The 25,255-nt window shown below is 35.4% G+C and overlaps 4 protein-coding genes and 1 pseudogene across 4 annotated transcripts; all 5 read right to left on the reverse strand.

Moving 5' to 3' along the window:
- Positions 1-7,029: 7,029 nt before the first annotated feature.
- On the reverse strand, positions 7,030-8,147 carry LOC125580492 (dirigent protein 15-like). Its single transcript, XM_048744971.1, has one exon. It carries the CDS (start codon positions 7,699-7,701, stop codon positions 7,120-7,122), a length of 582 nt encoding a protein of 193 aa, XP_048600928.1. The 5' UTR covers positions 7,702-8,147; the 3' UTR covers positions 7,030-7,119.
- Positions 8,148-8,369: 222 nt separating this feature from the next.
- LOC125575679 lies at positions 8,370-10,407 on the reverse strand (annotated as a pseudogene).
- Positions 10,408-10,548: 141 nt separating this feature from the next.
- LOC106358238 (proline-rich protein 4) lies at positions 10,549-11,914 on the reverse strand. Its single transcript, XM_013797991.3, has 2 exons — positions 11,667-11,914; positions 10,549-11,570 (listed from the first exon to the last, which is right to left on the reverse strand). The coding sequence occupies exons 1-2, from the start codon at positions 11,815-11,817 to the stop codon at positions 10,726-10,728; spliced, it is 996 nt and encodes a 331-aa protein (XP_013653445.3). The 5' UTR covers positions 11,818-11,914; the 3' UTR covers positions 10,549-10,725.
- Positions 11,915-16,690: 4,776 nt separating this feature from the next.
- LOC106438731 (auxin-induced protein X15) lies at positions 16,691-17,394 on the reverse strand. Its single transcript, XM_048744972.1, has one exon. The coding sequence runs from the start codon at positions 17,194-17,196 to the stop codon at positions 16,900-16,902; it is 297 nt and encodes a 98-aa protein (XP_048600929.1). The 5' UTR covers positions 17,197-17,394; the 3' UTR covers positions 16,691-16,899.
- Positions 17,395-21,294: 3,900 nt separating this feature from the next.
- LOC125580813 lies at positions 21,295-25,254 on the reverse strand. The gene is made up of 2 exons (XM_048745991.1): positions 24,496-25,254; positions 21,295-24,429 (listed from the first exon to the last, which is right to left on the reverse strand). Exons 1-2 carry the CDS (start codon positions 25,252-25,254, stop codon positions 21,295-21,297), a joined length of 3,894 nt encoding a protein of 1,297 aa, XP_048601948.1.
- Between the last annotated feature and the right edge of the window lies 1 nt (position 25,255).

Genomic DNA, 25,255 nt, shown 5'->3' on the forward strand with positions numbered 1-25,255 from the left:
TGTTTAACCCCTACAAAATATTCAGTTTTTGGGTAAATGGTACAAACCCCAATAAAATCGCTATTCTAGAGAAACGGAGACAACAAATGTTTCAAACCTCTCTAACCATCATCATATGTTAGTTAATGATACAAATATGCATTAAAACAATATTTTCATTTTTTTGAATTTTTTTTCAAAATTTGTACAAAATATTCAGTTTTTCGGTAAACGGTTAATATATCTAAGCATATAATATTTAGTGTTGTTTTAAAATTTCTAACCACATTCTACATTTGTATTAATGTATTATAAATTATATTTCAAGGTACATGGGCATCGTTCTATTTTTTATCAATTAATTTAGTAAAACTTCATATGCTCCCTAAATAGAGGACAAAAACCCACAATAAAATCGTTATTCTAGAGAAACGGAGACAAAAAAAGTTCCAAACCTCTCTAACCATCGTCATATGTTATTTCATGATACAAATATGAATTAAAAAAATATTTTTATTTTTTTGAATTTTCTCAAAATTTGTGTGTTTAACCCCTACAAAATATTCAGTTTTTCGGTAAATGGTACAAACCCCAATAAAATCGCTATTCTAGAGAAACGGAGACAACAAAGGTTCCAAACCTCTCTAACCATCATCATATGTTAGTTAATGATACAAATATGCATTAAAACAATATTTTCCTTTTTTTGAATTTTTTTCAAAATTTGTACAAAATATTCAGTTTTTGGGTAAATGGTTAATATACCGAAGCATATAATCTTCAGTGTTTTTTTTAAATTTCTAACCACATACTAAATTTGTATTAATGTATTCTAAACTCTATTTCATGGTACATGGGCATTGTTCTATTTTTTATCAATTAATTTAGTAAAACTTCATATGCTCCCTAAATTAGTGGACAAAAACCCACAATAAAATAGCTATTCTTGAGAAACGGAGACAACAAAGGTTCCAAACCTCTCTAACCATCATCATATGTTAGTTCATGATACAAATATGAATTAAAAAAAATATTTTCACTTTATTGAATTTTTCTCAAAATTTATGTGTTAACCCCTACAAAATATCCAGTTTTTCGGTAGTGTTGTTTTAAAATTTCTAACCACATTCTACATTTGTATTAATGTATTATAAACTCTATTTCACGGTACATGGGCATCGTTCTATTTTTTATCAATTAATTTAGTAAAACTTCATATGTTCCTAAATCAACGTACAAACCCCAATAAAATCGCTATTCTAGAGAAACAGAGACAACAAAGGTTCCAATCCTCTCTAACAATCATCATATGTTAGTTCATGATACAAATATGAATTAAAACAATATCTTCATTTTTTTCAATTTTTTTCAAAATTTGTGTGTTAACCCCTACAAAATATTCAGTTTTTTGGTAAATAGTTAATATATTGAAGCTTATAATCTTTTGTGTTGTTTTAAAAGATTTAACCATATTCTAAATTTGCATTAATGTATTCTAAACTCTCTTTCATGGTAAATGGGCATCGTTCTATTTTTTAATCAATTAATTTAGTAAAACTTCATATGCTCCCTAAATCAGTGGACAAACCACAATAGAATCGCTATTCTAGAGAAACGGAGGTAACAAAAGTTCCAAACCTCTCATACCATCATCATATGTTAGTTAATGATACAACTATGCGTCAAAACAATTTTGTCATTTTTGTTGAATTTTTCTCAATCTGTGTGTTAACCACTACAAAATATTCAGTTTTTCGGTAAATGGTTAATTTACGTAAACCTATAATCTTTAGTGTTGTTTTGAAATTTCTAGCCACATTATAAATTTTTATTAATGTATTTTAAACTCTCTTTCACAGTACATGGGCATCGTACTATCTTTTTATCAATTAATTTTGTATAACTTCGTAAGCTCCCTAAATCAGTGGACAAACCACAATAAAATTGCTATTCTAGAGAAACGGAGACAACAAATGTTCAAAACTTCTTTGACCATCATCATATCTTAGTTCATGATATAAAGATGCATTAAAACAATATTGCCATATTTTTTTATCTTTTCTCAAAATCAATGTGTTAACTCTTATAATCTTTAGTGTTAACCCGTACAAAATATTCAGTTTTTAAGGTAAATGGTTAATATACTGAAACTTATAATCTTTAGTGTTGTTTTAAAATTTCTAACCATATTCTACAGTTGTATTAATATATTATATACTATCTTTCATGGTACATGGTCATCGTTCTAATTTTTATCAATTAATTTAGTAATACTTCATTTAATCCCTAAATCAGTGAACTATAATCACTATAAATTCACTATTATTGAGAAACAGAGATAATAAATGTTCCGAACTTCTCTGAACATCATCATATGGTAGTTCATGATAAAATTATGCATTAAAACAATATTGTTATATTTTTTGAATTTTTTTCAAAATCTATATGTTAACCCCCTACAAAATATTCAGTTTATCGATAAATGCTATATATATTGAAGCTCATAATCTTTAATGTTGTTTTAAATTTCTAACCACATTCTACATTTGTATTAATTTACTATAAACTCTCTTTCATGGTAAATGGGTATCGTTCAATTTTTTTATCAATTAATTTAGTAATACTTCATATAATTCCTAAATTAGTGAACTAATCACTATATATTCGCTATTCTTGAGAAACTGAGACAAAAAAAAATTTCAAACCTCTTTGAACACCATCATATGTTAGTGCATGGTGCAACTATGCATAAAGAAAATATTGTCATATTTTTGAATTTTTTCTCAATATCAATGTGTTAACCCCGACGAAAATATAGAGTTTTCTGTAAATGCTCTATATAATGAAGCCTATATCTTTAGTGTTGCTTTAAAATTTCTAACCACATTATACATTTGTAATATGCAAAACACTGTACTTGGGCATCGTTCTATTTTTTTTTAATCAATTAATTTAGAAAAACTTCGATACTCTCTAAAGTAGTGAACTAACCCCTATAAAATCGATATTCAAGAGAAACGGATACAACAAATGTTCCAAACCTCTTTGACAATCATAATACGTTAGTGCAGAATGCAAATATGCATTAAAACAATATTGTCATATTTTTTATTTTTTTCTCAAAATCTATGTAGGCTATACTTTTTAGTGTTCTTTTAAAATTTCTAACGAATTCTACATTTGTATTAATATATGTTAAACTCTCTTTCATGGTACATGAGAATCGTACCAATTTTTTTTATCAATTAATTTAGTAAAATTTCAAATACTCCCTAAATCGGTGGCGAAACCACTATAAATTGTTATTCTCTAGAGAAACGGAGACAACAAAGGTTAAAAACCTCTCTGACCATCATCATATGTGTTTTATGATACAACTATGCATTAAAATAATATTTTCATATTTTTTTAGTTTTCCTTAAAATTAATATGTGAACGCTCTACGAAAATATTGAGTTTTTTTCGTAAATACTCTATATACTGAAGCCTATAATCTTTAGAGTTCTTTTAAAATTTCTAACCACATTTCAAAAAAAATTTAATGTATGCTAAACTCTATTTCATGGTACATGGGCATCGTTCTATTTTTTTATCAATTAATTGAGTAAAACTTTATATAATCCCTAAATTAGTGAAATAACCATTATGAAATTGTTATTTCCTAGAAAAATGGAGACAACAAAGATTCCAAGCTTCTTTGACCATCATCATATATTAGTGTATGATGCAATTATGCATAAATAAATTATTGCCATATTTTTTGTATTTTTCTCAAAATCCATAAAACCCATACGAAAATATTGAATTTTACATTAGACTCTCTACATACTGAAGCATATACTTTTTAGTGTTGTTTTAAAATTTCTAAACACATTCTATATTTTTATTAATGTAAGTTAAATTCTCTTTCATGGTACATGGGAATCTTTTTAATTTTTTATTAATTAATTTAGTAGAACTTCATAATACTCCCTAAATTAATGGACTAACCATTGTAAAATCGTTATTCTCTACAGAAACGGAGACAAAAAAATGTTCCAAGCTTCTTTGACCATCATCATATGTTATTGAATGATAGAACTATGCATTAAAAAATTATTGCCATATTTTTGAATTTTTTTCAAAATCTATGTATAAACCCATACGAAATATTGAGTTTTACATTAAACGCTCTACATACTGAAGCATGTACTTTTTAATGTTGTTTTTTAAAATTTCTAAACACATTCTACATTTGTATTAATGTATGTTAAACTCTCTTTCATGGTACATGGAAATATTTCTAATTTTTTTTCAATTAATTTAGTAGATATGCCGTACGAAAATTTTGAGTTTTACGTTAAACGCTCTATATACTAAAGCCTATACTTTTAGTGTTGTTTTAAAATTTTTAACCACTATCTAATTTGTATTAATGTATGTTAAACTCTCTTTCATTGTACATGAGAATTTTTCTAATTTTTATCAATTAATTTAGTAAAATTTCATAATATTCCATAAATCGATGGACTAACAACTATAAATCGCTATTCTCTAGAGAAACGGAGACAACAAAGGTTCCAAACCTCTTTGACCATCATCATATGTTAGCGAATAATGCAACTATGCATTAAAACAGTATTGTAATATTTTTTGGTTTTTTCTCAAAATCTATGTGTTAACACGACACAAAGAAATACCAGCATTAATGTATGTTAAACACTCCTTCATTGTACATGGGAATCTTTCTAATTTTTATCAATTAATTTAGTAGAACTTCGTAGTACTCCCTAAATCGGTGGACTAACCACTACAATGTGGATGGGAAGTGTAAACGATGCAACCTACCTGAAACTATAGATCACTTTTTCTTTCAGTGTACTTTTGCAAAACAGATCTGGTCCTCGGTCTCTGTTTTCCCGAGTATTGAGTACAATGAATCTATAGATTTGAGGAGGCTGTGGATTGATTTGGTGCCAAGGAAGAACTTACCTCCTTCTGGAGTAGCCGCAGGACAACTAGTTCCTTGGATCTTATGGAGTATATGGATAGCAAGAAACAACCTAGTGTTTAATGATAAGCATCTCTCAGCGAATGAAACTCTTTCCAAAGCTATCGCATTGGCTCGTGAGTGGGGCTCCTGTCAGCTGCTCTACCTCCAGCAACTCGCACCATGGTCCCTCTAACAGTACCATCAACAAACTGTATTCTAATCAAAACAGATGCTGCTTGGATTGAAAGTGTAAGCATTGCAGGATTAGGTTGGATTGTGGAATCACAAAACAGAACATCATCATACTCTGCCCCTGCTCACCATGTGAAATCGCCTCTAGCAGCTGAAGCACTGGCTCTCCTGGAAGCATTAGTGAAATGTAGAGAGCTCGGCCTTTCAAGAATTCGGTGTGAATCAGACTCAGCGGTGCTGATCAAAGCCATCAAAGCGGAATCATCCTTGGCTGGTCTCTATGGGATCTTGGCTGACATTCAAGCTTTAGCCTTTTCTTTTGAATATATTTCTTTCCATTGGATCTCACGTATGAGAATGTAGAAGCTGATAAGCTAGCAAAGCAGATCTTGTCTGTTGAACTGGCCTTTATGGCTTCATCTACTTTGGTTTGATCATTTAATACAAGTGTGTTTCAAAAAAAAAAATCACTACAAAATCGCTAATCTCTAGAGAAACAGAGACAACAAAGGATCCAAACCTCTATGATCATCATCATATGTTAATGCAAGATGCAAGAATGCATTAAAATGGTATAGTCATACTTTTTAAATTTTTTAAAAAAAATTATGTGACCCCTACGAAAATATTGAGTTTTTCTGTAAATGTTCAATATACTAAAGCTTATAATTTGTAGTGTTGTTTTAAATTTCTAACCACATTCTACATTTGTATTAATGTATTCTAAATTCTCTTTCATGGTACATGGGCATCGTTCTAATTATTTATCAATTAATTTAGTAATACTTCATATAATCTCTAAATCAGTGGACTAACCACTATAAAGTCGCTATTCTAGAGAAACGGAGACAACAAAGGTTCGAAAACTCTTTGACCATCATCATATGTTAGTGCAGGTGCAACTATGAATTAAAACATTATTGTTATATTTTTGAATTTTTCACAAAATCTATGTCTTGAGCTTTTCGGCAAATGATCTATATACTGAAGCCTATAATCTTTAGTGTTGTTTTAAAATTTCTAACCATATTCTAAATTTATATTAATGTATTTTAAATTCTCTTTCATGGTACATGAGTATTGTTTCTATTTTTTATCAATTAATTTAGTAAAACTTCTTATAATCCCTAAATCTGTTGACTAACCACTATAAAATCGACATTCTCTAGAGAAACAGAAACAACAAAGGTTTCAAGCCTCTTTGACCATCATCATATGTTAGTGCATGATGCAACTATGCATTAAAACAATATTGTCATATTTTTTAATTTTTTTCAAAATCTACATATAAAATCCGACGAAAATATTAAATTTCACGTTAAACGCTCTATATATAAATCCGATACTTTTAGTGATGTTTTAAAATTTCTAACCACATTTTACATTTGTATTAATATAGGTTAAATGCTCTTTTATGGTAAATGAGAATCGTTCTAATTTTTATAAATTAATTTAGTAAAATTTCACTCAAACTAATTAAATAAATGAATAGTCTAACAGTTTTTCCCATATGACCTACTTTAAATATTACCAAATCTTTTATAACTGCATCTAAATATATCAGGACTCTAACACGTTCAGTATATCACATTTGTAGTCCACACACACACAAAAAACGATTCAAATATATTGAAAAAACATTAAATTTTCACTTTCAGGAATGTTTATTTTTCTATTCCTTACATGTTCGATTTTTAATCATCGTAAGATAACATTATTTCTATAGTTTTTCCATGGACACGGATCAATATATTTTTTGTGAAAAGGTATAGTAAGGAATAGAATCCGAAGGGAAAACAATCGTACTCGTACTCGTACACATGCCCCTATGATATGTGTCATGTGTTCTTAGTTTAAACAAAACAAGTTCGCGGGAAAACAAGCAGTAGGTAAAGTTTGGAATCGGATTATCATTTGAATCGGAAATATAATTGTAGAGTTGTTACAAATTATGGTTCGAACATAAAATGATGTGGTTAATAATGGTAAACAGTAGCATCGTAACGGAGAACAGCATCGCCTGTCTTCATGTCGATCTGATGCGTTTTGATATTGACGAAGCCTCTAGCCATTCTGAATTTACCACGTCCTCCCACGATCCCAATCTCTCTCTCTCCGGCCTCTTCCGCCACCGGATTCCTCGAGAACACGCTTATCGAGCTTCCGTTGAATTTCCCCGTCGTGAACGCCAAATCCGCGTACATCACGATCGTGAACTTTCTTATGTCTTTGCTCCCGGATACGTACATTCCACGCCCGTTTCCTATCTCCTTCGAATCTTTCCCGGGTCCGACGGTGAGCGGATCGTCCATCGCGAACAGGCTTCCGAATCCTACTGCCGAATCTGCGCCGCCGGTGAGATTGGCGTGTGCGATTCTGACGGCGCTGGGGTTTCTGCCACTGAGGATATCATGAAGGTAGAAGTGGAGACGTGTCACTTTCTCCTCCTTCAGATGAACCGGCTTGGTCGTCCCGTAGTAGTTGGAATCGCTATTCGCTGTAACAACCATAACGGTTAAATAGAGCGCAAAGATTAACGACATTATCCCGCTTTTCATTATTATTAACTAAGAATAATATACGATGGAAAGATTAACGTCCAAACGAAATTGATTATTTATAGTAGAGTTTCATCAATGACAGTAGTACTGTAGGTAGGATATTCTTTAACAAAATGGAATGCTGCATAAAAAGAGATGGTAAATAAATGCTGCATAAATTCTATTGATATGTTCCCCTTTTTGGCAAAAAATATTAGTAAATGCAACTCAAGCAACATTTGCCAGATTTATTTACTTTTTAAGAGATTTAGATTAAAGAATAGTTAGATAGTTACTTTAAATAATAGAGATCCTAATTATTGGTTATATATCCTAGAAAGTATTTCACAATAAATTTTTATTATCTATATAAATTTCTCCAAGGTATTGATGAGTCTCTCCAAAAAATCTGGGAATCTCTTTACACAAAAGGGGTGATTGGTTGTAAATGATTTAGACATCTAAAATTTAGTATAGAATCATATATATTAATCAATCATGTTTTTATTTCTTTAAATCTTTAGAGAATTAAAAGCTGTAGATTTATGTCCAGAATAAAAAAAAATATTGTTTTCCAAAACTATAGCACAAAAATTTACAGCAACTTAAATTTTACATCAGAAAACATAAAGTTATAGCTCATTCAAATCATCCCCAAAGACTATGAATCCAGTGAGCATATCAAAAGCTTTGGAACATATGTTATATTGTATAGGGATATATATTCTTACAAAAACTATGTACTAAGAAACAAAAATATGAATGTGAATGGCAAATTCCACAAAAATGAACCCCGAAAACACTAATACAAAAGACAATCCATGTATACACAAAAGGCTCTACATTGTTCCCCGACTAGAGAGAGATGATGATGATGATGATGATGGATGATCTTCTCGTTCAGTCTAAACGAAGTTAAGTTATCAGATAACCTTTGGTTGCTAATACTCAGGACCGTACAAGCTTACTAGATGTTCTTCGTTAAAGCTCTTCCCTGATTCCTGCCATCTCAACGTTCCTGAAGAAGTTTCTTCCTCTTCCCTCGTCCCATGCAGTATAACTGTTCCTGTCAGCACAGTGATGAATCCACATATCTCAGATGCTATGCTCTCTGTGTTTTGCCCATACCAGTCCTGTCCAATACTCATTTTATTAAACCCACCCCCTCTTCCTTTTTTATTCCTTCTTAAAGAAGACCCATGATGTAATGAGTATATGTTTTCTCTTTATCTTTTAGCTTTATATAAACTACCTTGAACATGATGGCACTAGCAACGATTGTGAGGGTAGTGAACATCACATAATAGATTGGAGACACAATTGCTGCGTTGAATGTGTCCAGCGCCTGCCAACACAAAACAAACATAACTAGAACTAACCAAATGTGCGCAACATACAACAAGTACAAGTTCCCTTTTATTAAAAAAAATATACTTTGTTAAGGTAGATCATCTGCATAACGACACATATAGCAGCAACCATGACAAAAAAACCAAGTCTCTCGATACCAAATCTGGTTTATACCCTCCAATGTTAACTTTATAGCAATCCCCACAGCCTTTATGCTCATAACCTCATATAAACATATAAAAAAACTTGCTTTTTAGACAAGAAGAAGAAGAAGAATAAATAGAGGTGAAAAGTAAATCCAAATTTAAGAAACCCATCGAAGAACAGATTCCGGTATAAACAAGAATGTTGGTTTGGCCGCAGAGAGGTTCACAGTAGAGAATCAAAGCCAGGACAATGGACATTGATGTGGCCACGTAAATAAGAAAAGCTGTCTCATTAAAAAAAAAAAAAAAGGAAAGGATTCTCAGATACTATAAGACACACAATGTGAGAGAGAAAGAGGGAAACCTGGTTGCATAGCAAGTTTCCAGATCTCGTCAACAGAATTGGGAGTGTGCTCTTGAGGAGCATGGATGACGATCATAACGGAGCCAACGATGCAGCAAACACATCCCCAGACTCCCATTTTCCTGAGTTTTTCGTTTAAGAGGAAGTGTGCCAAAACAGCACTAGGAGGCAGAAAAATGAAAGGTAAGAGGTGACATAACTACCTCTTCTTATCAGGAGATTGTTCAGAAATGATTAAAGGAGAGTTACCCACCTGATGATAATACTTAAAGCACCGAGAGGAGTGACGAGTACAGCGGGAGCATAAACATAAGCTACAAAGTTTGCAATTTCTCCAAAAGCCACTGTAAATGTATAGCTAATTAAAAATTAAGAAATGATTGAGGAACAGAGGAAGAAAGGGTAAACACACTCACTTGTCAGCAAGCCAACCCACCAAAGTGGTTCTAACAAATATGTATAACCTCCAAAGCCTGCAAAACTCATAATATACTTTCTTTTTAAAAAAAAAAAAAATCTACAGATAGATAGAGAGTGATGTTCTTCGGACCACTAACAAGGTGGTGAGTGGTTCAAACATGATATTTTTACCAGACAAAAAAAATCATTCCGATATCAAAATCCAATTCAGCATATAAAAAGGAGCAGGGACGAACCAGCAGGGGTTCCATCGGCAGCAGCACGTTTGAGACCTTTCTTCTTCAAAATGAAGCTCGAACCTACGAATACACTCGACGCCACTGCTAATACCAATCCCTTGTCATTGTCCGTCACCATTCTTTTTTTAATTATTATCGATCGCCTTTTTTGTTCTCTAATTTCCAGCTAAACGACGTCGAATCTTACAACTTCTGGTAATAAAATCTGGATTGCAAAGGAAAATTATGCTCTCTATCATATTTTTGAAATATCACTCAGTTATTTTATATTGTTATGGCACTGCAACCCTCAAGAAAAAATAAGATATGTCGTCAAATTACTACACTGATCATAATCTCATCATAATAAAAGAGAAAGGAATCATTACCATATTATTGCTGGAATAGTTACGCAAACAGTCTACATATATATAACTCGATCGGAGATAAAGCAAACAAAGATTAAATGAGACAAAAGCAACCAAAATATTAAACATGCATGCAATAATTTTTAAAAAAAATATACGAGTAAACGTTTAAAGTTTCAAGGGTGTGTTGGCAAGGGAGGCCATTTGCCGAACTTGGGATGGTGAATGTATTTAGGAGGAAGATGTGGAAACTTTGGAAGTGGTGGACACGGCTTCTTCGGAATCACCACCGGTGGCACGTAGATTGGTGGATGCTCTATCTTCGGCGGCGGCTTGTAGATCGGGACTGGTGGTGGAAGCTCGATCTTTGGGGGGCATGCCTTCTTCGGTGGCGGCTTGTGAACGTGAACCGGCGGTGGGCATGGCTTCTTAGGAGGTGAATGCTCTATCTTTGGTGGCGGCTTGTAAACGGGAACAGGAGGTGGGTGCTCTATCTTCGGCGATTTAGGAGGACAAGGCTTCTTAGGAGCCGGTGGTGGAAGCTCCACCTTCGGGGGTGGATCGTGAACCGGGACAGGTGGCGGAAGCTCTACCTTTGGTGGTGGTGGAACCTCCTCAGGGGGAGGTGGGCAAGGTTTCTTGAATTTAGGAAACGGTGGAGGTAAAGGGAAATGATGTTCAAATCCCTTAACAGGAGGGAACTTAGGCATAGGCCAAAAGAATTTGGAAACACAAAGTTCAGGTGTAAACCTCAGGTTTTGTTTGAGGCCCAAAACGTGTTTGTCTCCGGATGTGTATAGAAACACGATCTTGTTTGACTCAAGGCCGTCGTGAGCCGGACAAGGTGCTCCCGCCGCACTGTGAAGCTGGGCATAACACTCCTCCTTTAAGGCTCCGTCGTCAGAGATAATGTCATGAGGAAGAACTTTCAGACCGAACTTTCCTTCCTCATCAATGTTTCCAGAACCTTTTGTAACAAAATGCCCTTTCTCCCCCTTACATTCAATCGTCACTCGGAGTCCTTGATAAAAGTAGTAATACCCACACATCTTTCAAATAACCACACTACATACTATATAAAAATATATATATATTATTAATCCTGGTGGTTGGTTACCTGTGAATGCATGGGGATTTTTGATTTTGCTCTCGGCGTAACCAACAACTTCGACGACACGAGCGAGGGATAGAGTCGCTGAAAATAGAACCGACGACACGAGGAGAATGAGGCATGGAACCGAACCTAGAGGCTCGGGTAAGATCCTCATTGGGATTCTCACCCTCTGACACACTACGTGTACTCTCCCGTTTCCTTAAAATGGAGTATACGAAGTTTATAAGAAGAAGAGAAACTATATCTAGAAGATGATATGATTATAGAGAGGCTCCCTCTCGTTTATATAATGGTCTTGTCATAGTTATTTTTGTTGTTGTAAAATGAACTTAATTATTACTTCATAATCTGTTTTTTTTTTACCACCAATAATTCGGCGGTTTCTTTTATTTGGAGGTATTGTCATGGAATGGAATTTTCATTTATTTAGTTATTGTCATGGGCCATCTTATTGTTGTAATTATGTCTATTCAGCAATAATATTATACCTTTCATTCAGTGTGGTTGAAACAATTTGACTTTTATATTTCTTTACTTATATCTATACAACTAAGGCTTTCATTTTTTTTTTTTTTTAAACACTAACTTCATTAAACTAGAAACTTCGAATCCCTGCTGGGTTCAATACAAACGAGAGCTCATAAAGAGCTTGTTTAGCTAAACTATCTGCAACCTTGTTGTTTTCCCGGGGAATCCAAACAAAGGAGATACTAACAAAAGACATAGAGAGATCAATAATGTCTGCAACAAAGGAGATACCAACAACAAAGGCTTTCACATTTACCTTTTTGTTGCATGAAACACATATAGATACAAATGAATTAAAAACTAGCAAATCAGTAGAAAGGAGAGTAACCACCGGAGGTAAAGTTAATGAAGTGACTGCAGGATGACCATGAATATATTTTGTTAACTGTTTTTGTCAGTGGTCACATGCTATATATGTAATTTATGTAAAAACAACAAATGAATGACTGTGTATACGTGCAATCAAACCCAAATTGAAGCGAATCACATGATGGTTAGAAGAAAAACTTTAATATTTATGGAAAAAGATAGTCACACTTCTTGTGCTTCGATCCCGACCCCTCCTCCTTCATTATACTCTTTTATTTGATGTTTTCTTGTAATTCATGCAATATTTTTTATATGCATGGTTAAAATTAATTACGTTGGGCATGCAGCAACCATTGTAAGTAGACCAATGTACCAGATATAAATTAAGATATACTGTCGAATTTGGTCAGAGAAGAGCAGCTTGAGACATTGGCATGTAGTTAGATAGGAGATAGAAGTGAGTTCATAAAAAAAAAGAGATAGCAGTGAATTTTTGTCATCAGTCTTGTATATGAGTCGGCAAGGCCCATAACCATATGCAAACTAGTATTTTTCGTATTTTGTTGTATGGTAGTCAAGTTATACATGAGAATATCTTCTTCTTTTTTTAACTTGAGAATGTCCTTGTGCATAATAAATCTCTACCTACCAATCCAGGCTCATTAATAGGATCGCTTTGGACAGTTGGGCAATAAGAGGCTCACGTTAGAAGATAGTGTATCAATCCTCCGGTGGAATGTCTGCAAATTAAATACCTTCACACTGTACAATTATCATCAATAAGTCCCGTTTCTTAAATGGAAGAACATGTAATAAATAGCATTATGAGTATAATCGAGTGGGAGTGCAGCCTGAGCGAGCGACTATGCTTCCATATATTTAGAGTTAATTAAAAATTAGTTGATAATATACTTAGATTTTATTATGTTAGTTGTTTCGATATGCTTTCCAAGCCACTCTATGTGCAGCTTGGGCAGAACGGAATGGTAGGAGGTTTGGAGAGGACCCAAAGGCTGTGTCAGGGCTTACAAAAATCATCGACAAACAAGTTCGAAATCGTATCTCAAGCATCAGACATAGCCACAACTCAGCTTATCAGGGAGCCATGAGAACTTGGTTATCCTTTAGATGATCCTACTTTCTAATGTAAAGCAAAGTTTCAATTTCTTTTGAACATAAAACAAGCAACCTTGGTTGTAAACAGTATTTTTTGTTTGAATTAATTTAACATTCTTTCAAAAAAAAAATATACTTAGATTGATGTTGCATTCTTTTACATATAGCATACAAACTTAACAGTTTCGTTATAATCGGTCGACGTGTCATACAAGCAGAGCTGGACCTGAGATTTAGGAGGCCCTATTCAAAATTAGAAATATATATTTAATTTTTATTTAATTTTTTAAAATTAATTTTGCTATTTATAAAAAACAAAAGTTAGTTTGAACTATTTATTTTTGTTTAAGGAAAAATCAAAGTTGTAAGTTTCAATAACATAAAATATATTTTCTTATTTTATTTCAACTATTAAATTTATTTATTAAAACCATAATAACAAGAAAAAAAAACTATTTAATATCTAACTTTTATATGTAACTATATTAATGCATATACATAAATTGTTTTTCTTTTAATATGGGGGCCCCACAAAGTAGGGGTCCCATTCAAATGTTTCATAAAACAACCCTCAAGCCCGGCTCTGCATACAAGATTTATGATAACAACCAGAAAATGTTTAAGAGATCATAGCCGGATGCAAAACAGTCAATGTAATATAAAAACTAAGAGGTTTAAAAATAAAGAGATTTAAAGTATATAGTGAATACAAGAATGGACAATTATTATAGTAAGAATGGGTTTTTAAGTAAATACATATAACTAAGCGACTGTGAAATGTTTACATGTGATAGGGAAGGAAGACAAAACCTAACACAAGTAGCAGCAATAACTGTTGGTTGACAATCAGAAGTAGCAAACAAGGAAGATGGCATAATATTTGGGGAAACCAAGGGCACATGGTGTGAGTTTTGTGATATTAATTTTGTTAGGTGAAATGTGACATATATGTGAACTGTATATGGTTTCACATTGATTGATCATTTGACAATGGTATAGGTTTTTCTCAAAACATGTTACAAAAGAAAAATATCTTGACATATTCTGCGAGTAAAGAAATACATTGTTTATATATATATATTGAATGGACCAGAAGATTTTTACTAGTAGGAGTAAACACAAAGTCCAAAATTAATAATACAGAGGTTTGGTGAAATGTGAAAACAATAATGTAAATGGTACCTTAACAAACGTAAAACAATGTGGGGGGGGGGAGACATTCTCATTCGACAACTTCTGAATTTGTCGCATATAGGAAGATTGGGATTTTTTTTTTAATGTGTGTTAATATTATGTGGTCTGGTCTGTGGGAAAACTACAATTTTATTAAACAAAATCAATAATAATGGGCCAAAAGTCATGGACTCATAAAGTAACACAAACAATGGGACTATTAGTTGCTTGGTAAGAGGGAGAATGAAAAGTCTGATACATGCGGTGTGGTTATGGGTGAGGAGGCAACCACCGAAGGTGAAGGCATTTCTGGCAGTGGTGACTGGAATGGCGGCTTTGGTTGTGCTGAGATTCATAGTCCACGATCATGACAATCTCTTCGTTGCAGCCGAAGCAGTTCACTCAATCGGGATCTGTGTTCGCATCTACAAACTCATCAAGGAAAAGACCAGTGTGAGACGGAAAACTTGATAGGATAGATCCCAAACTAGAAATTTTACTATGAATTCGAAGAATGGGTAAACAAAGACGGAGATGATCACGAAGTAGAAAGATCAACCCGAAAGACTGAGTTTAAATGCTAAGTTCATGTATGAACTTTAGTTGCTTGAGGAGAAGGTAATAGATTAGAAAATGTTTATTGATTGAATGAAAGTAAAGTTTGCCTTACAGTGGCGGATCTAGAAAATATATTGAGTGGGGGCATAATTAATTAATTAATTATTATTCAATAATATTCCTTAAATGTGTTCTAATATTTTTCAATAAGAATAACATTTAGAAGAAAAATAAATTTGTGAAATAATATAACTAAAAAATAAATGAAGAAAAATAGTGAATATACTAACAAAATGATATGAAAAAAGTACTTGAATTCAAAAAAAAAAGTATATATACATATATATTTTTGTTTTTTTGAACACACTTGAACTCAAAATATATAAAAACAAAAGTTTTAGAATGAAACCAACGTAGGAACAAGGAAAAAAGAACATGAGAAAAATAATGAAACACGTGGTCAAGAAAAAGAAACCAGAAAAGTAAAGGAAAGATAAAAATAGCACGGGTATTTAAGGTTGCAGATGGGTTCGAACGTTGGTCTAGTGGGGGCAGAAAAAACGTTTTAACCAATAAGGCAGCAGAATTCTCCTAGTGTATTTAAATTTAATTAGAGATTTTACTGGGGGCAGCTGCCCCATGCTGCGGTAACGTAGATCCGCCCATGACCTTAAGGCTACAATATATAGTAAAATCAAAGAGAATATTAAACTAATTAGGAAAAGAGATAAAGCCAAGCATAATAAAGAAAACTAACAATTAGATAACAATAACTATGATATGTGACTTATCCTGTCACACTGTGCAGGTAATCTGGTATTGGACACGAGGGGAAGATTGCTGGTGGCATATTGGGATATGGATTGTATCAATGGTTCTCATCTCTGAGGTTGTTCAAACTTTCATTCTTGCCGATTTCTGTTACTACTACGTCAAAAGGTTACCACCACCCTTTAGAGGCTTTCACTATACCACTCTTTTAGCTATTTTATTTTTACAAAGTATAAAAGATTCAACCATTTATTTTTGTCTTTGTGCAGTGTTTTCGGAGGGCAGCTTGTTCTCCGGCTTCCGTCTGGAGTAGTATAAGTTTTTCTTTTAAAATTAGAATACTCGAGTAGTGATATGTAATCTTTCTAACTTGGGAAATACGGTTCAGTTTTTTTCTTTACCTCTGATCTTAACGTTTACGTGTCTGAGAGCTGATTCGGTGATGAAACTGTCTTAGTGTCTTGTAGTATATTTTTGACAATTTTTTTGCCACAACTCGTGGACCATTGAGTTGTTATATCCTTGGCGAGTTTGCCTGAAAACTGAAGTTTAACATTCTCAAGAATGATGAGTACTTGATGAATCATGCATGGGGTTTGATTATATTTGAATCAACTCACTTTTTAAGTGAGGAAAAAAGAGTGTTACAATGTCTCTGTTTCACTTTCAAGGAGAGATGTCATCCTCATCTCATCTCTTGAAGAAAACTAATTCGGAATAGAAAAAAATGTACAAAATCAATAATGAAAAAAGGTTATTCGAGTGAGCCATGCATGATCGATCAGTCGAGGCGAGAAGCAAGGTTGATAAAGGTTTCTTCACTGCAAGGAATTGTGAGGCCACCCATTGGATGATCATATCCATATTCTTCCTCTGCCCTTCTTAGTAGATCTTGAAATGAAGGTTCCTTCAAGTACGAAATGGGAACTACAAATCTCTTCATCTTCCTTTCTCCTACGTAAACCGCTAAGTAGCCTTTTGGAACATCAATAGAGCTAGAGGAAGAAGAAGAGAACAGTTTTGCTTGACGGAGAATCTGCTTTGATGATTGTAACACGCGAGGTACCCTGATCGCCATGGATTGTCTTTGTGTGTTTCTTGAATTGTAAGTTTAATTCTTTACTGCTGAATGTGAGAACTTGAAGAGCATAAAAAGGACCTAATGATGAGTCCAGTATATATAGATAAGGGCATTGTTTGAAGATAACGTTTTATTTTGGTTAGACAAGTTTCAGTTCATAAATTAACACCAACCAGCACATGGCTTTGCCGGACCACGGCATGGTATGTAAGGGACCGCTAGTGATCAACTTCATCATTTCTGATGTGAAGACACAAATCAACATGACCACTTGTTAGTTAGATAAGACATTATAACTTGTCAAATTTTCAATTCCTGCCACAGAAAATTTTGAAGGCTTTTTGTGACTTTGTCTGTATATGATCAAGTCATGTGGTCCTCTCTTTTAAATATCACTGAGAAGAAGTTACTACTTAATCAGTGATAGAGATGGTTCTTTAGGTTCACATCTTCAAGTCCCTACATAATCTATAGAGAGATTTGGCTTGTGATGATGTCCTTGAGACAAATAGCCCCAATGAAGTTATCATGTAGGACATCATATCGTAAATATTGAAATAACACTTTCTATAAACATAAGAGATGGAATGTTAAAATTTATCTTATCGTAAATGTTGTTAAATTTCCGATTTGGAAGCTTTATATTCTCACAGATTTGATTCTCTTTTTTTTTTTAACTTCTTTCGCGGAAGATTGAACACCACAATTATATAGGCCCAAACAAATTTTAAATAGAAGTCCAAGCCCATAAATTAAACGACTTAATTCCCTCTAATTTGCACTGTTTTGTATTTGCTTACGTCTTTGTAATCGTTTCTTTGTCCCCATTAATTAAATTATGATCCTTCTTTTTCGCCCTTTTGTTAGTTAAGTTAGTAAACCCTTGTTTTTCTTCCTACACCGACCCCCGTAGAGACGTGGAAATGGGATAACCCCTCAGGTGCAGTTACCAGGTCAAACGGGGAAAGAGAGGATTTTTACTCTTATGTATGTATTCAATTATTTGATTTATTATAATGAACTCAGAGAAATAATTAAGCCTCACATGCCAAATTAAGTACCTCAAAACCCTACCTCAACTCCCATTTAATTAGCATATGTGGCTAACGAAAGCTTAGTCCTATCTTTTGCCATCTTGATCCTTTTCTCTAGGTGCCACTCTGTTTCTTTTTTTTTACCCTTGATGTTACACTTTTGAAGTTCAACTGTTGATTGATCATCGTACAAGAAAAACTAGCCGGTCTGAGCTCACAATATTATGTCTCTTTTGGATCCAAGTTTGCTGCAGCCCATCCATGCATGTGATGAAAGACCCTAAATTTCACGTCAGATCTTGCCACCTATATTTTTTATTTGACTTAGTAACAGAGCTCATGGTTTTTCTTTCACGTCAATATAGAACCTAGATTCAATCACTTCCTATACGAAACATACATCGCACCTCCAAGTTTTTTTCTTCTTAGACCATGATTAACCCGAGGTTATTAGAGTGAGGTTCTTAACGGAAGTTAAGAAACCGTTTCTTAACTTTTAACTAAAAAAACTAAGAACTGGTTCTTAAATAAGGACTTTAAGAACCGGTTCTTACTTTAAGAACCGGTTCTTAGCTTTTTAGTTAAAAATTAAGAAACAGTTTCTTAATTTCCGATAAGAACCTCACTCTAAGAACCCTGGGTTAATCATGCTCTTAGAACATGATTAATGGAGGTTCTTAGCGGAATATAAAAAAAAGCGTCTCTTAACTTTTAACTGAAAAAGCTAAGAACCGGTTCTTAACTTTTTCAGTTAAAAGAAGAACTCCACCCTAAGAACCCCAGATTAATTATGTTCTTGTACTTGACTGGTTTTTTCTCAGATTTTAGAGTTTTTTTAATATTTTAAATATAAAAAAAGAAAATGATAATAATAAACTTGGAGATGAAGAGCGTTTTTTTGAACAAAGAGCAGAGTTGTAATAACAGTACAGATTTTCAAGGGGTTTCCTGATTTCTGGCCACGGAAGTAGAAAACAGAGATACAAGAAGACTTATTCTTGGGCCAACCAATAGGATTGTGTTATTTCATATTCGATATCTTTTAAAAAAAGAAATAAAATATTGTCAAATTATATTATTTTTTAAAATTAAAAGATAAAAAGAAATAAATAAAAAATAGTAGTAATTACAAAAAAAAAAGTTTTAACGTCGTCAGCAAAACATTAAACCCTAAATCCTAATCCCTAAACCCTAAATCCTAAACCCTAAACCCTTGGGTAAACCCTAAACTCTAGGATAGATCTTAAACTCTAAATCAAAATCACTAATCACTAAACACTAAAACACTCAAGGGTTTAGGGTTTAGAGTTTAGGATTTAGGGTTTAGAGTTTTAGGGTTTAGTGTTTTTATTTAGAGTTTAGGATTTATCCAAAGGTTTAGGGTTTACCCAAAGGTTTAGAGTTTACCCAAGGGTTTAGGATTTACCCAAGAGTTTAGGTTTACCCAAGGGTTTAGGATTTAGGATTTAGGGATTAGGATTTAGGGTTTAGTGTTTTGGTGACGACGTTAAAAAGATTATTTTAATTCTTTTTTCTGTAGCAACTTTTTTTTTTACTTTTAAAAAAAAAAAAAACATAATATAACTTGATAATATTTTGTTTCCTTTTTAAAAATATCGAATTTGAAATAATGAAATCCTATTGGCTGGTGAACCTAGATAAATTCAGTTCTAAATAAATCTGTCCGTAATAAAAAGAAAGGTGTAAAGATGGAAAGCTGTACAAAAGAGGACAGTATTAGGTAGGGAAGGAGGAGGAAGCAAGAGTAACATGGGGAAGGGCTTTCATGTGGTTGGTCGATGAGACGAAAGAATAACGACGCGTCTTTTTCAGTCCGTAAGGCGAAGTTGTCTCTTCAAAGATCCGTAATTTTCTCCCTCTTTCACTCCAAAATTTTCCCAAACAAATCTCGTTCGCAGAACATGCTCCCTAGCCCCTCTCTCTCTCTCTCTCTCTCTCTCTGACAACGACCCCAATCTCTCTCTCTCCATTTGTGGTTGATAAGAGAGAAAACATGATTCCATATTATTCTTATTCACCTGTTGGTTGATGTGATTAATTTCGGATGTAACCCGCAAGAATAATCAACTCGAGATCAAAGTTTAACCTTTGCAGAGTTGCGTGTATTACAAGTAACAATCGTTGCTATCTGATTTTTTTAGGATTTTTAGAACATCCTTTGCTCAAACAGAATAAAATAATACACAAGGCAATTGCACTAAATGACCAAGAAATATATTAAAATGTAGATAAACATACTTCAAAAGTTAAAATGTTCTGAAAAAGAGAAATAGTAACGTCATTTACTTTTTTTTTTTTTTTTTGTAACTTATAACGTCATTTACTTAATGAACTTTTGTAATATGTTTCATTGAACTTATAAAATATCTACAGTCTGCATTATGGCCGACGCCGTGGATTAGGAAGAGGAACATCACAAGTTACAAAGATGGGAAGCTCGAGATCGTGAGACTTTTACATGTTCTTTTGTCCCTAACCTTTTACGACCAGATACAAAGATCTATTAAATGCTCATTGTCTTTAAGCATATAACCATCGAACATTGTCAATATATTGTGAACAAATACAGTCACTTGCGGACAAGAGTCAAAGGCGAATCTTTCTCATTTTTTTCTGTATTTTCATGCATTTGTTACAATGTGTCATCTTAAAGAGATATTCTATTATCAAATGGTTGTAACTAAATAGTTTTGTTTGCTGGTAATACATTTGCATTGGTTTCTATTGGTTACAATACTCGTCTTTGGAGTTCATCACATGACAGTTGTGAATCTGGCAATTTGTTAGCCTTAGGTCCTAAAAAATCTATATATATATATATATATATTTGTTGAAAAGAAATTATATAATAGTTTCAAATCGCGTGATTAGCCTATTTTAATTTTAAAAGATGTAGATACAGCAATCGTATAATGTTTAAATATTATCTTGATTCTAGTCCGGCGATGACACCATTTAATTTGTTGGTGTAGACAATGGATTGATTCTCCCTCCTTGTCTGCATTTTTTTTTTTTTTTGAAACACACTTATATTAAATGATCAGACCAAAGTTGGTGAAGCCATTAAGGCCAGTTCAACAGATAAAATCTGCTTTGCTAGCACATCAGCCTCTACATTTTTCTTCCTAGAAATCCAATTGAAAGAAATACATTCAAAAGATGAAGCAAGAGCTTGGATATCTATCAAGATCCCATAGAGACCAGTCAAGAACGTACCTTCTTTGAGCGCTTTCACTAGCACTGCGGAGTCTGATTCGCAACGTATTCTCGTGAATCCTAGTTCTCTACACTTCCATATTGCCTCTCTGAGAGCCAGGGCCTCAGCAGCTAACGGGGTCCTCACATGGTGAGCCGGTAATGAGAATGAGGATGTTCTGTTTTGTCCTTCCATCACCCATCCAAGTCCTGCAACGTTCAAAATTTCATTCCACGCAGCATCAGATTTTACGACAATACAGTTTGGGGAGGCTTGGGCTAACGTTGGGGGAACAGCCGGTAAAGGGCTGGAGATGGTTTGGCAGGTTCCCCATTCCCGGGCCAAATAGATGGCTTTTGAAAGCGTTTCAGCTGCGGAGGTGAGCTTGTCGTTGAAAACCAGATTGTTTCTTGCCGTCCAAATTCCCCAAAGGATCCAGGGCGCGAGTTGTCCTTCTACTCCCGTTGGCGGTAAGTTCTTCCTTGAGATGAGGTTGATCCATTGGTTCCTCAAAACTATAGATCCATTGTACTCAATACTTGGGAAAATAGGGGCCGAGGTCCAAACCTGTTTTGCGAAAGGACAATGAAAGAACAAGTGATCTATAGTTTCCGGTAGGTTGCATCTCTTACACTTCCCATCAACATTTATCTGTCGCGCTCTAAGTGCTTCTCCTGCTGGGATTGCTCCATGAAGTGCCTTCCATACAAAGAGCTTTGTCTTTGGTGATGTTTTGAGCGTCCAAACAGCTTTCTTCCAGTCAAAGGACTGATCTGCTATCGAGGTATCCATAGGATCCGTTATGGTTGAGAGGGCAGTTGCGTAGCCTGACTTGGTAGTGTAGCTTCCTGATTTTGCTCCAAGCCAAGACAGCTTGTCCGGCGCTCCCGTGACACTCGGTTTAATCGCTAGAATTTTCTGTTCCTCCATAGGTAGCACCCGTCGTATCATGTCGACGTTCCACTCCCTGCTGTTTGGGAGAAAGAAATCAGAGACAGTGAGATTTAGGTACTGTAGTGGGGCCGGTCCCATTGGGCTCTCTTGTGTTTCGCAACTAAGCCACAGTTTTGTCCATATGTTGATACTTTCACCATTGCCTACTTCCCAACTCGCATTGCTCATTACAATATCCCGGCCTATCAAGACCCCTCTCCATCCATGAGAGATGTCTCTTTTAAACTCAACAGCGAGGAAAGGTTCGTTGGGACAGTATTTGCCGAGCAGGATGCGTCCTATGAGCTTGTCGGGGTTGTTGATTATCCGCCATGCTAGTTTGGCCAAGTATGCCTCATTGAAGCTCTGTATATCTCTGAAGTCAAGACCACCCTGATCCTTGGGACGAATGAGCTTATTCCAGGCGATCCATGACATCTTCTTGCGCCCCATGCTATCATCCCACCAGAACCGGGTGAGCGTTGACTGAATTCTTTTGCACAAAGAAATTGGTAGTTGGAAGCAGGACATCGCGTGCGATGGAACAGGAGATAGAACACTCTTGAGCATGGTCATCTTCCCTGCTGTAGATAGGAATCTGTTGGACCACCCCTTTGCCTTTTGCTTGATCCGATCAACAATGGAGGAAAACAGATCGCATTTCTTTCTACCGAAGTGTTCCGGCAAACCGAGATACTTTCCAACCCCACCTTCTTTTTGTATCGACAGTGTATCATGAACAACTGTCTTCAGTGCCGCCGGCGTATTCCAGGAGAAGGTAATAGAAGACTTGTCTGAATTGATCGACTGTCCCGAAGCCTCCTCGTAAAGCTTGAGAACTTTTGTGAGTGCCTCGGCACTGTCCTTGCTGGCTCGTAGGAAGAACATTGTGTCGTCCGCGAATAGAAGATGGTTGATCCGAGGAGTCCCTCGAGACACTTTGATCCCTTTAAGGGAGCCTTCTTCTTGTGCTTTGCTACATAAGCCCGAGAGAACCTCACTACATAGTATGAATATGTAAGGTGAGAGTGGGTCTCCTTGACGGATCCCCCGGCTCGGTGTGACTCTTCCTCTAGGTGAACCGTTAATGAGGAAGGAGTACGTAACAGTGGACACACATTGTATGATCCATGAGATCCATTTGGGATGGAAGCCTAGTCTCTGAAAAACCAATCTTATAAACTCCCATTCAAGGCGGTCATAAGCCTTACTCATGTCGGTTTTAAGCGCCATGGCACATCTCTTCTCCGCATCAGAGTTCTTGAGATAGTGTAAAACCTCGTGGGTGATCAGGACATTGTCCGATATCATTCGTCCCGGTACAAATGCAGACTGGTTCTCGGAGACTATGTTTGAGAGGAGTGGCTGGAGTCTCTTCGTAAGGATCTTGGATATAATCTTGCAGTAGACATTGCAAAGTGCAATAGGTCTATACTCCGTGACTTGCTGCGGGCTAGGCACTTTCGGTATGAGCCTAATATGTGTCTCATTGATCCTCTCGGGGAGTCTGTCCGTGAGGAAGAAATCCTGGATCTCTCTCACTATCTCAGGGCCGACAGTGTCCCAGTTGGTATGGTAGAAGCTCGCTGAGAATCCGTCTGGTCCCGGTGCTTTGTCGGCATGAATAGAGAATAGGGCCTCTTTGATCTCTGCAGCTTTTGGGACTGTAATTAGCTTCTCGTTCGTTTCTGCGCTCACCATTGGTGATAGAGCACGCATTACGGTTTCCTCTCTGTTGCCCTCAATAGTCTTGAATAGCTCATGAAAATACTCAACGATCACTCTCCCTATCTGATCTTCTTGATAGACCATGTTGCCCTCTGCATCTTCAATCACCGTGAATGCATTTGCTCGTTTCCGGTTCTTTGCTGTGGCGGGGAAGAAGCCGGTATTGCGGTCTCCGAGGCTGCGCCAGAGTAGTCGACTTCTTTGTCTCCAATATTCCTCCTCTGAGTTATATGCATCGTTTAGTTCGTTGGAGACTCTCGAGATGAGCTCAGTGTCATTTGTCGGGTCAGTCAAGGTTGCCTCCAGTTCAAAGCGTTTCTGCTCAATCTGCTCTCTGCTATTTTTATACTGCTATTTGCTCCATTGAATCAGGGCAGTTCGTACCTCTTTGATTCTGTCATTGACAGATGAGTATGGGGTACTATCCCAGGCTTGTTTAATTAGAGCTTTAGCCTCCGGGTTGTACTTGAGTCTCCTATCATATCTAAATAGGCCGCGTCTTTTCTTTTTATCAGGCTCGAAGAATGACAGTATGGGCTTATGGTCGGAGCCTTCGTACGTCAAATATTGTGATCGTGCGTTCGGGAAGAGCTCCGCCCAGTAACTATTTGCCGCTGCACGGTCCAGTCGACACCGCACAAGATAATCTCCTCTCTTTCCTCGCCAAGACAGACAGTCTCCCGAATGGCGCAAATCATAGAGGTCCCCCTCGGAATAGAACGTTCTCATGTCCGTGAAGGACCCCTCAGTCCTGGCCGGACCTCCCACGTTTTCTACATTGTTCAGCAAATCGTTGAAATCTCCCGTCAAGAACCAAGGAGCGTCTCTTCTTGTACTCTGCTCTATTAGCCTAGCCCATAGGGTTCTTCTTTTCGGTATATATGTATCAGCATAGATGAAAGAAGCAAAAAAATGTTTTCCTTCAAATTCAATAGAGGTATCAATACAGTTTGCCGAGGAGCTTAGAATTTGAAGTTTGATTTCCTGTTTCCAGAAGAGAGCAAGGCCACCAGCTCCGTGACTAGTTGGCGATATCAAGAGTGAGTTCTCGTACTGTAACGAGTCTGTTTTCTTCTTGACGAAGCTGTCGGGATTTTTTGTTTCCATGAGGAAAAGAATATCCGGAGAGATATCTCTCTTCATC

The sequence above is a fragment of the Brassica napus genome, chromosome C1 (assembly GCF_020379485.1).
Source record: "Brassica napus cultivar Da-Ae chromosome C1, Da-Ae, whole genome shotgun sequence".
NCBI classification, from domain to species: domain Eukaryota; kingdom Viridiplantae; phylum Streptophyta; class Magnoliopsida; order Brassicales; family Brassicaceae; genus Brassica; species Brassica napus.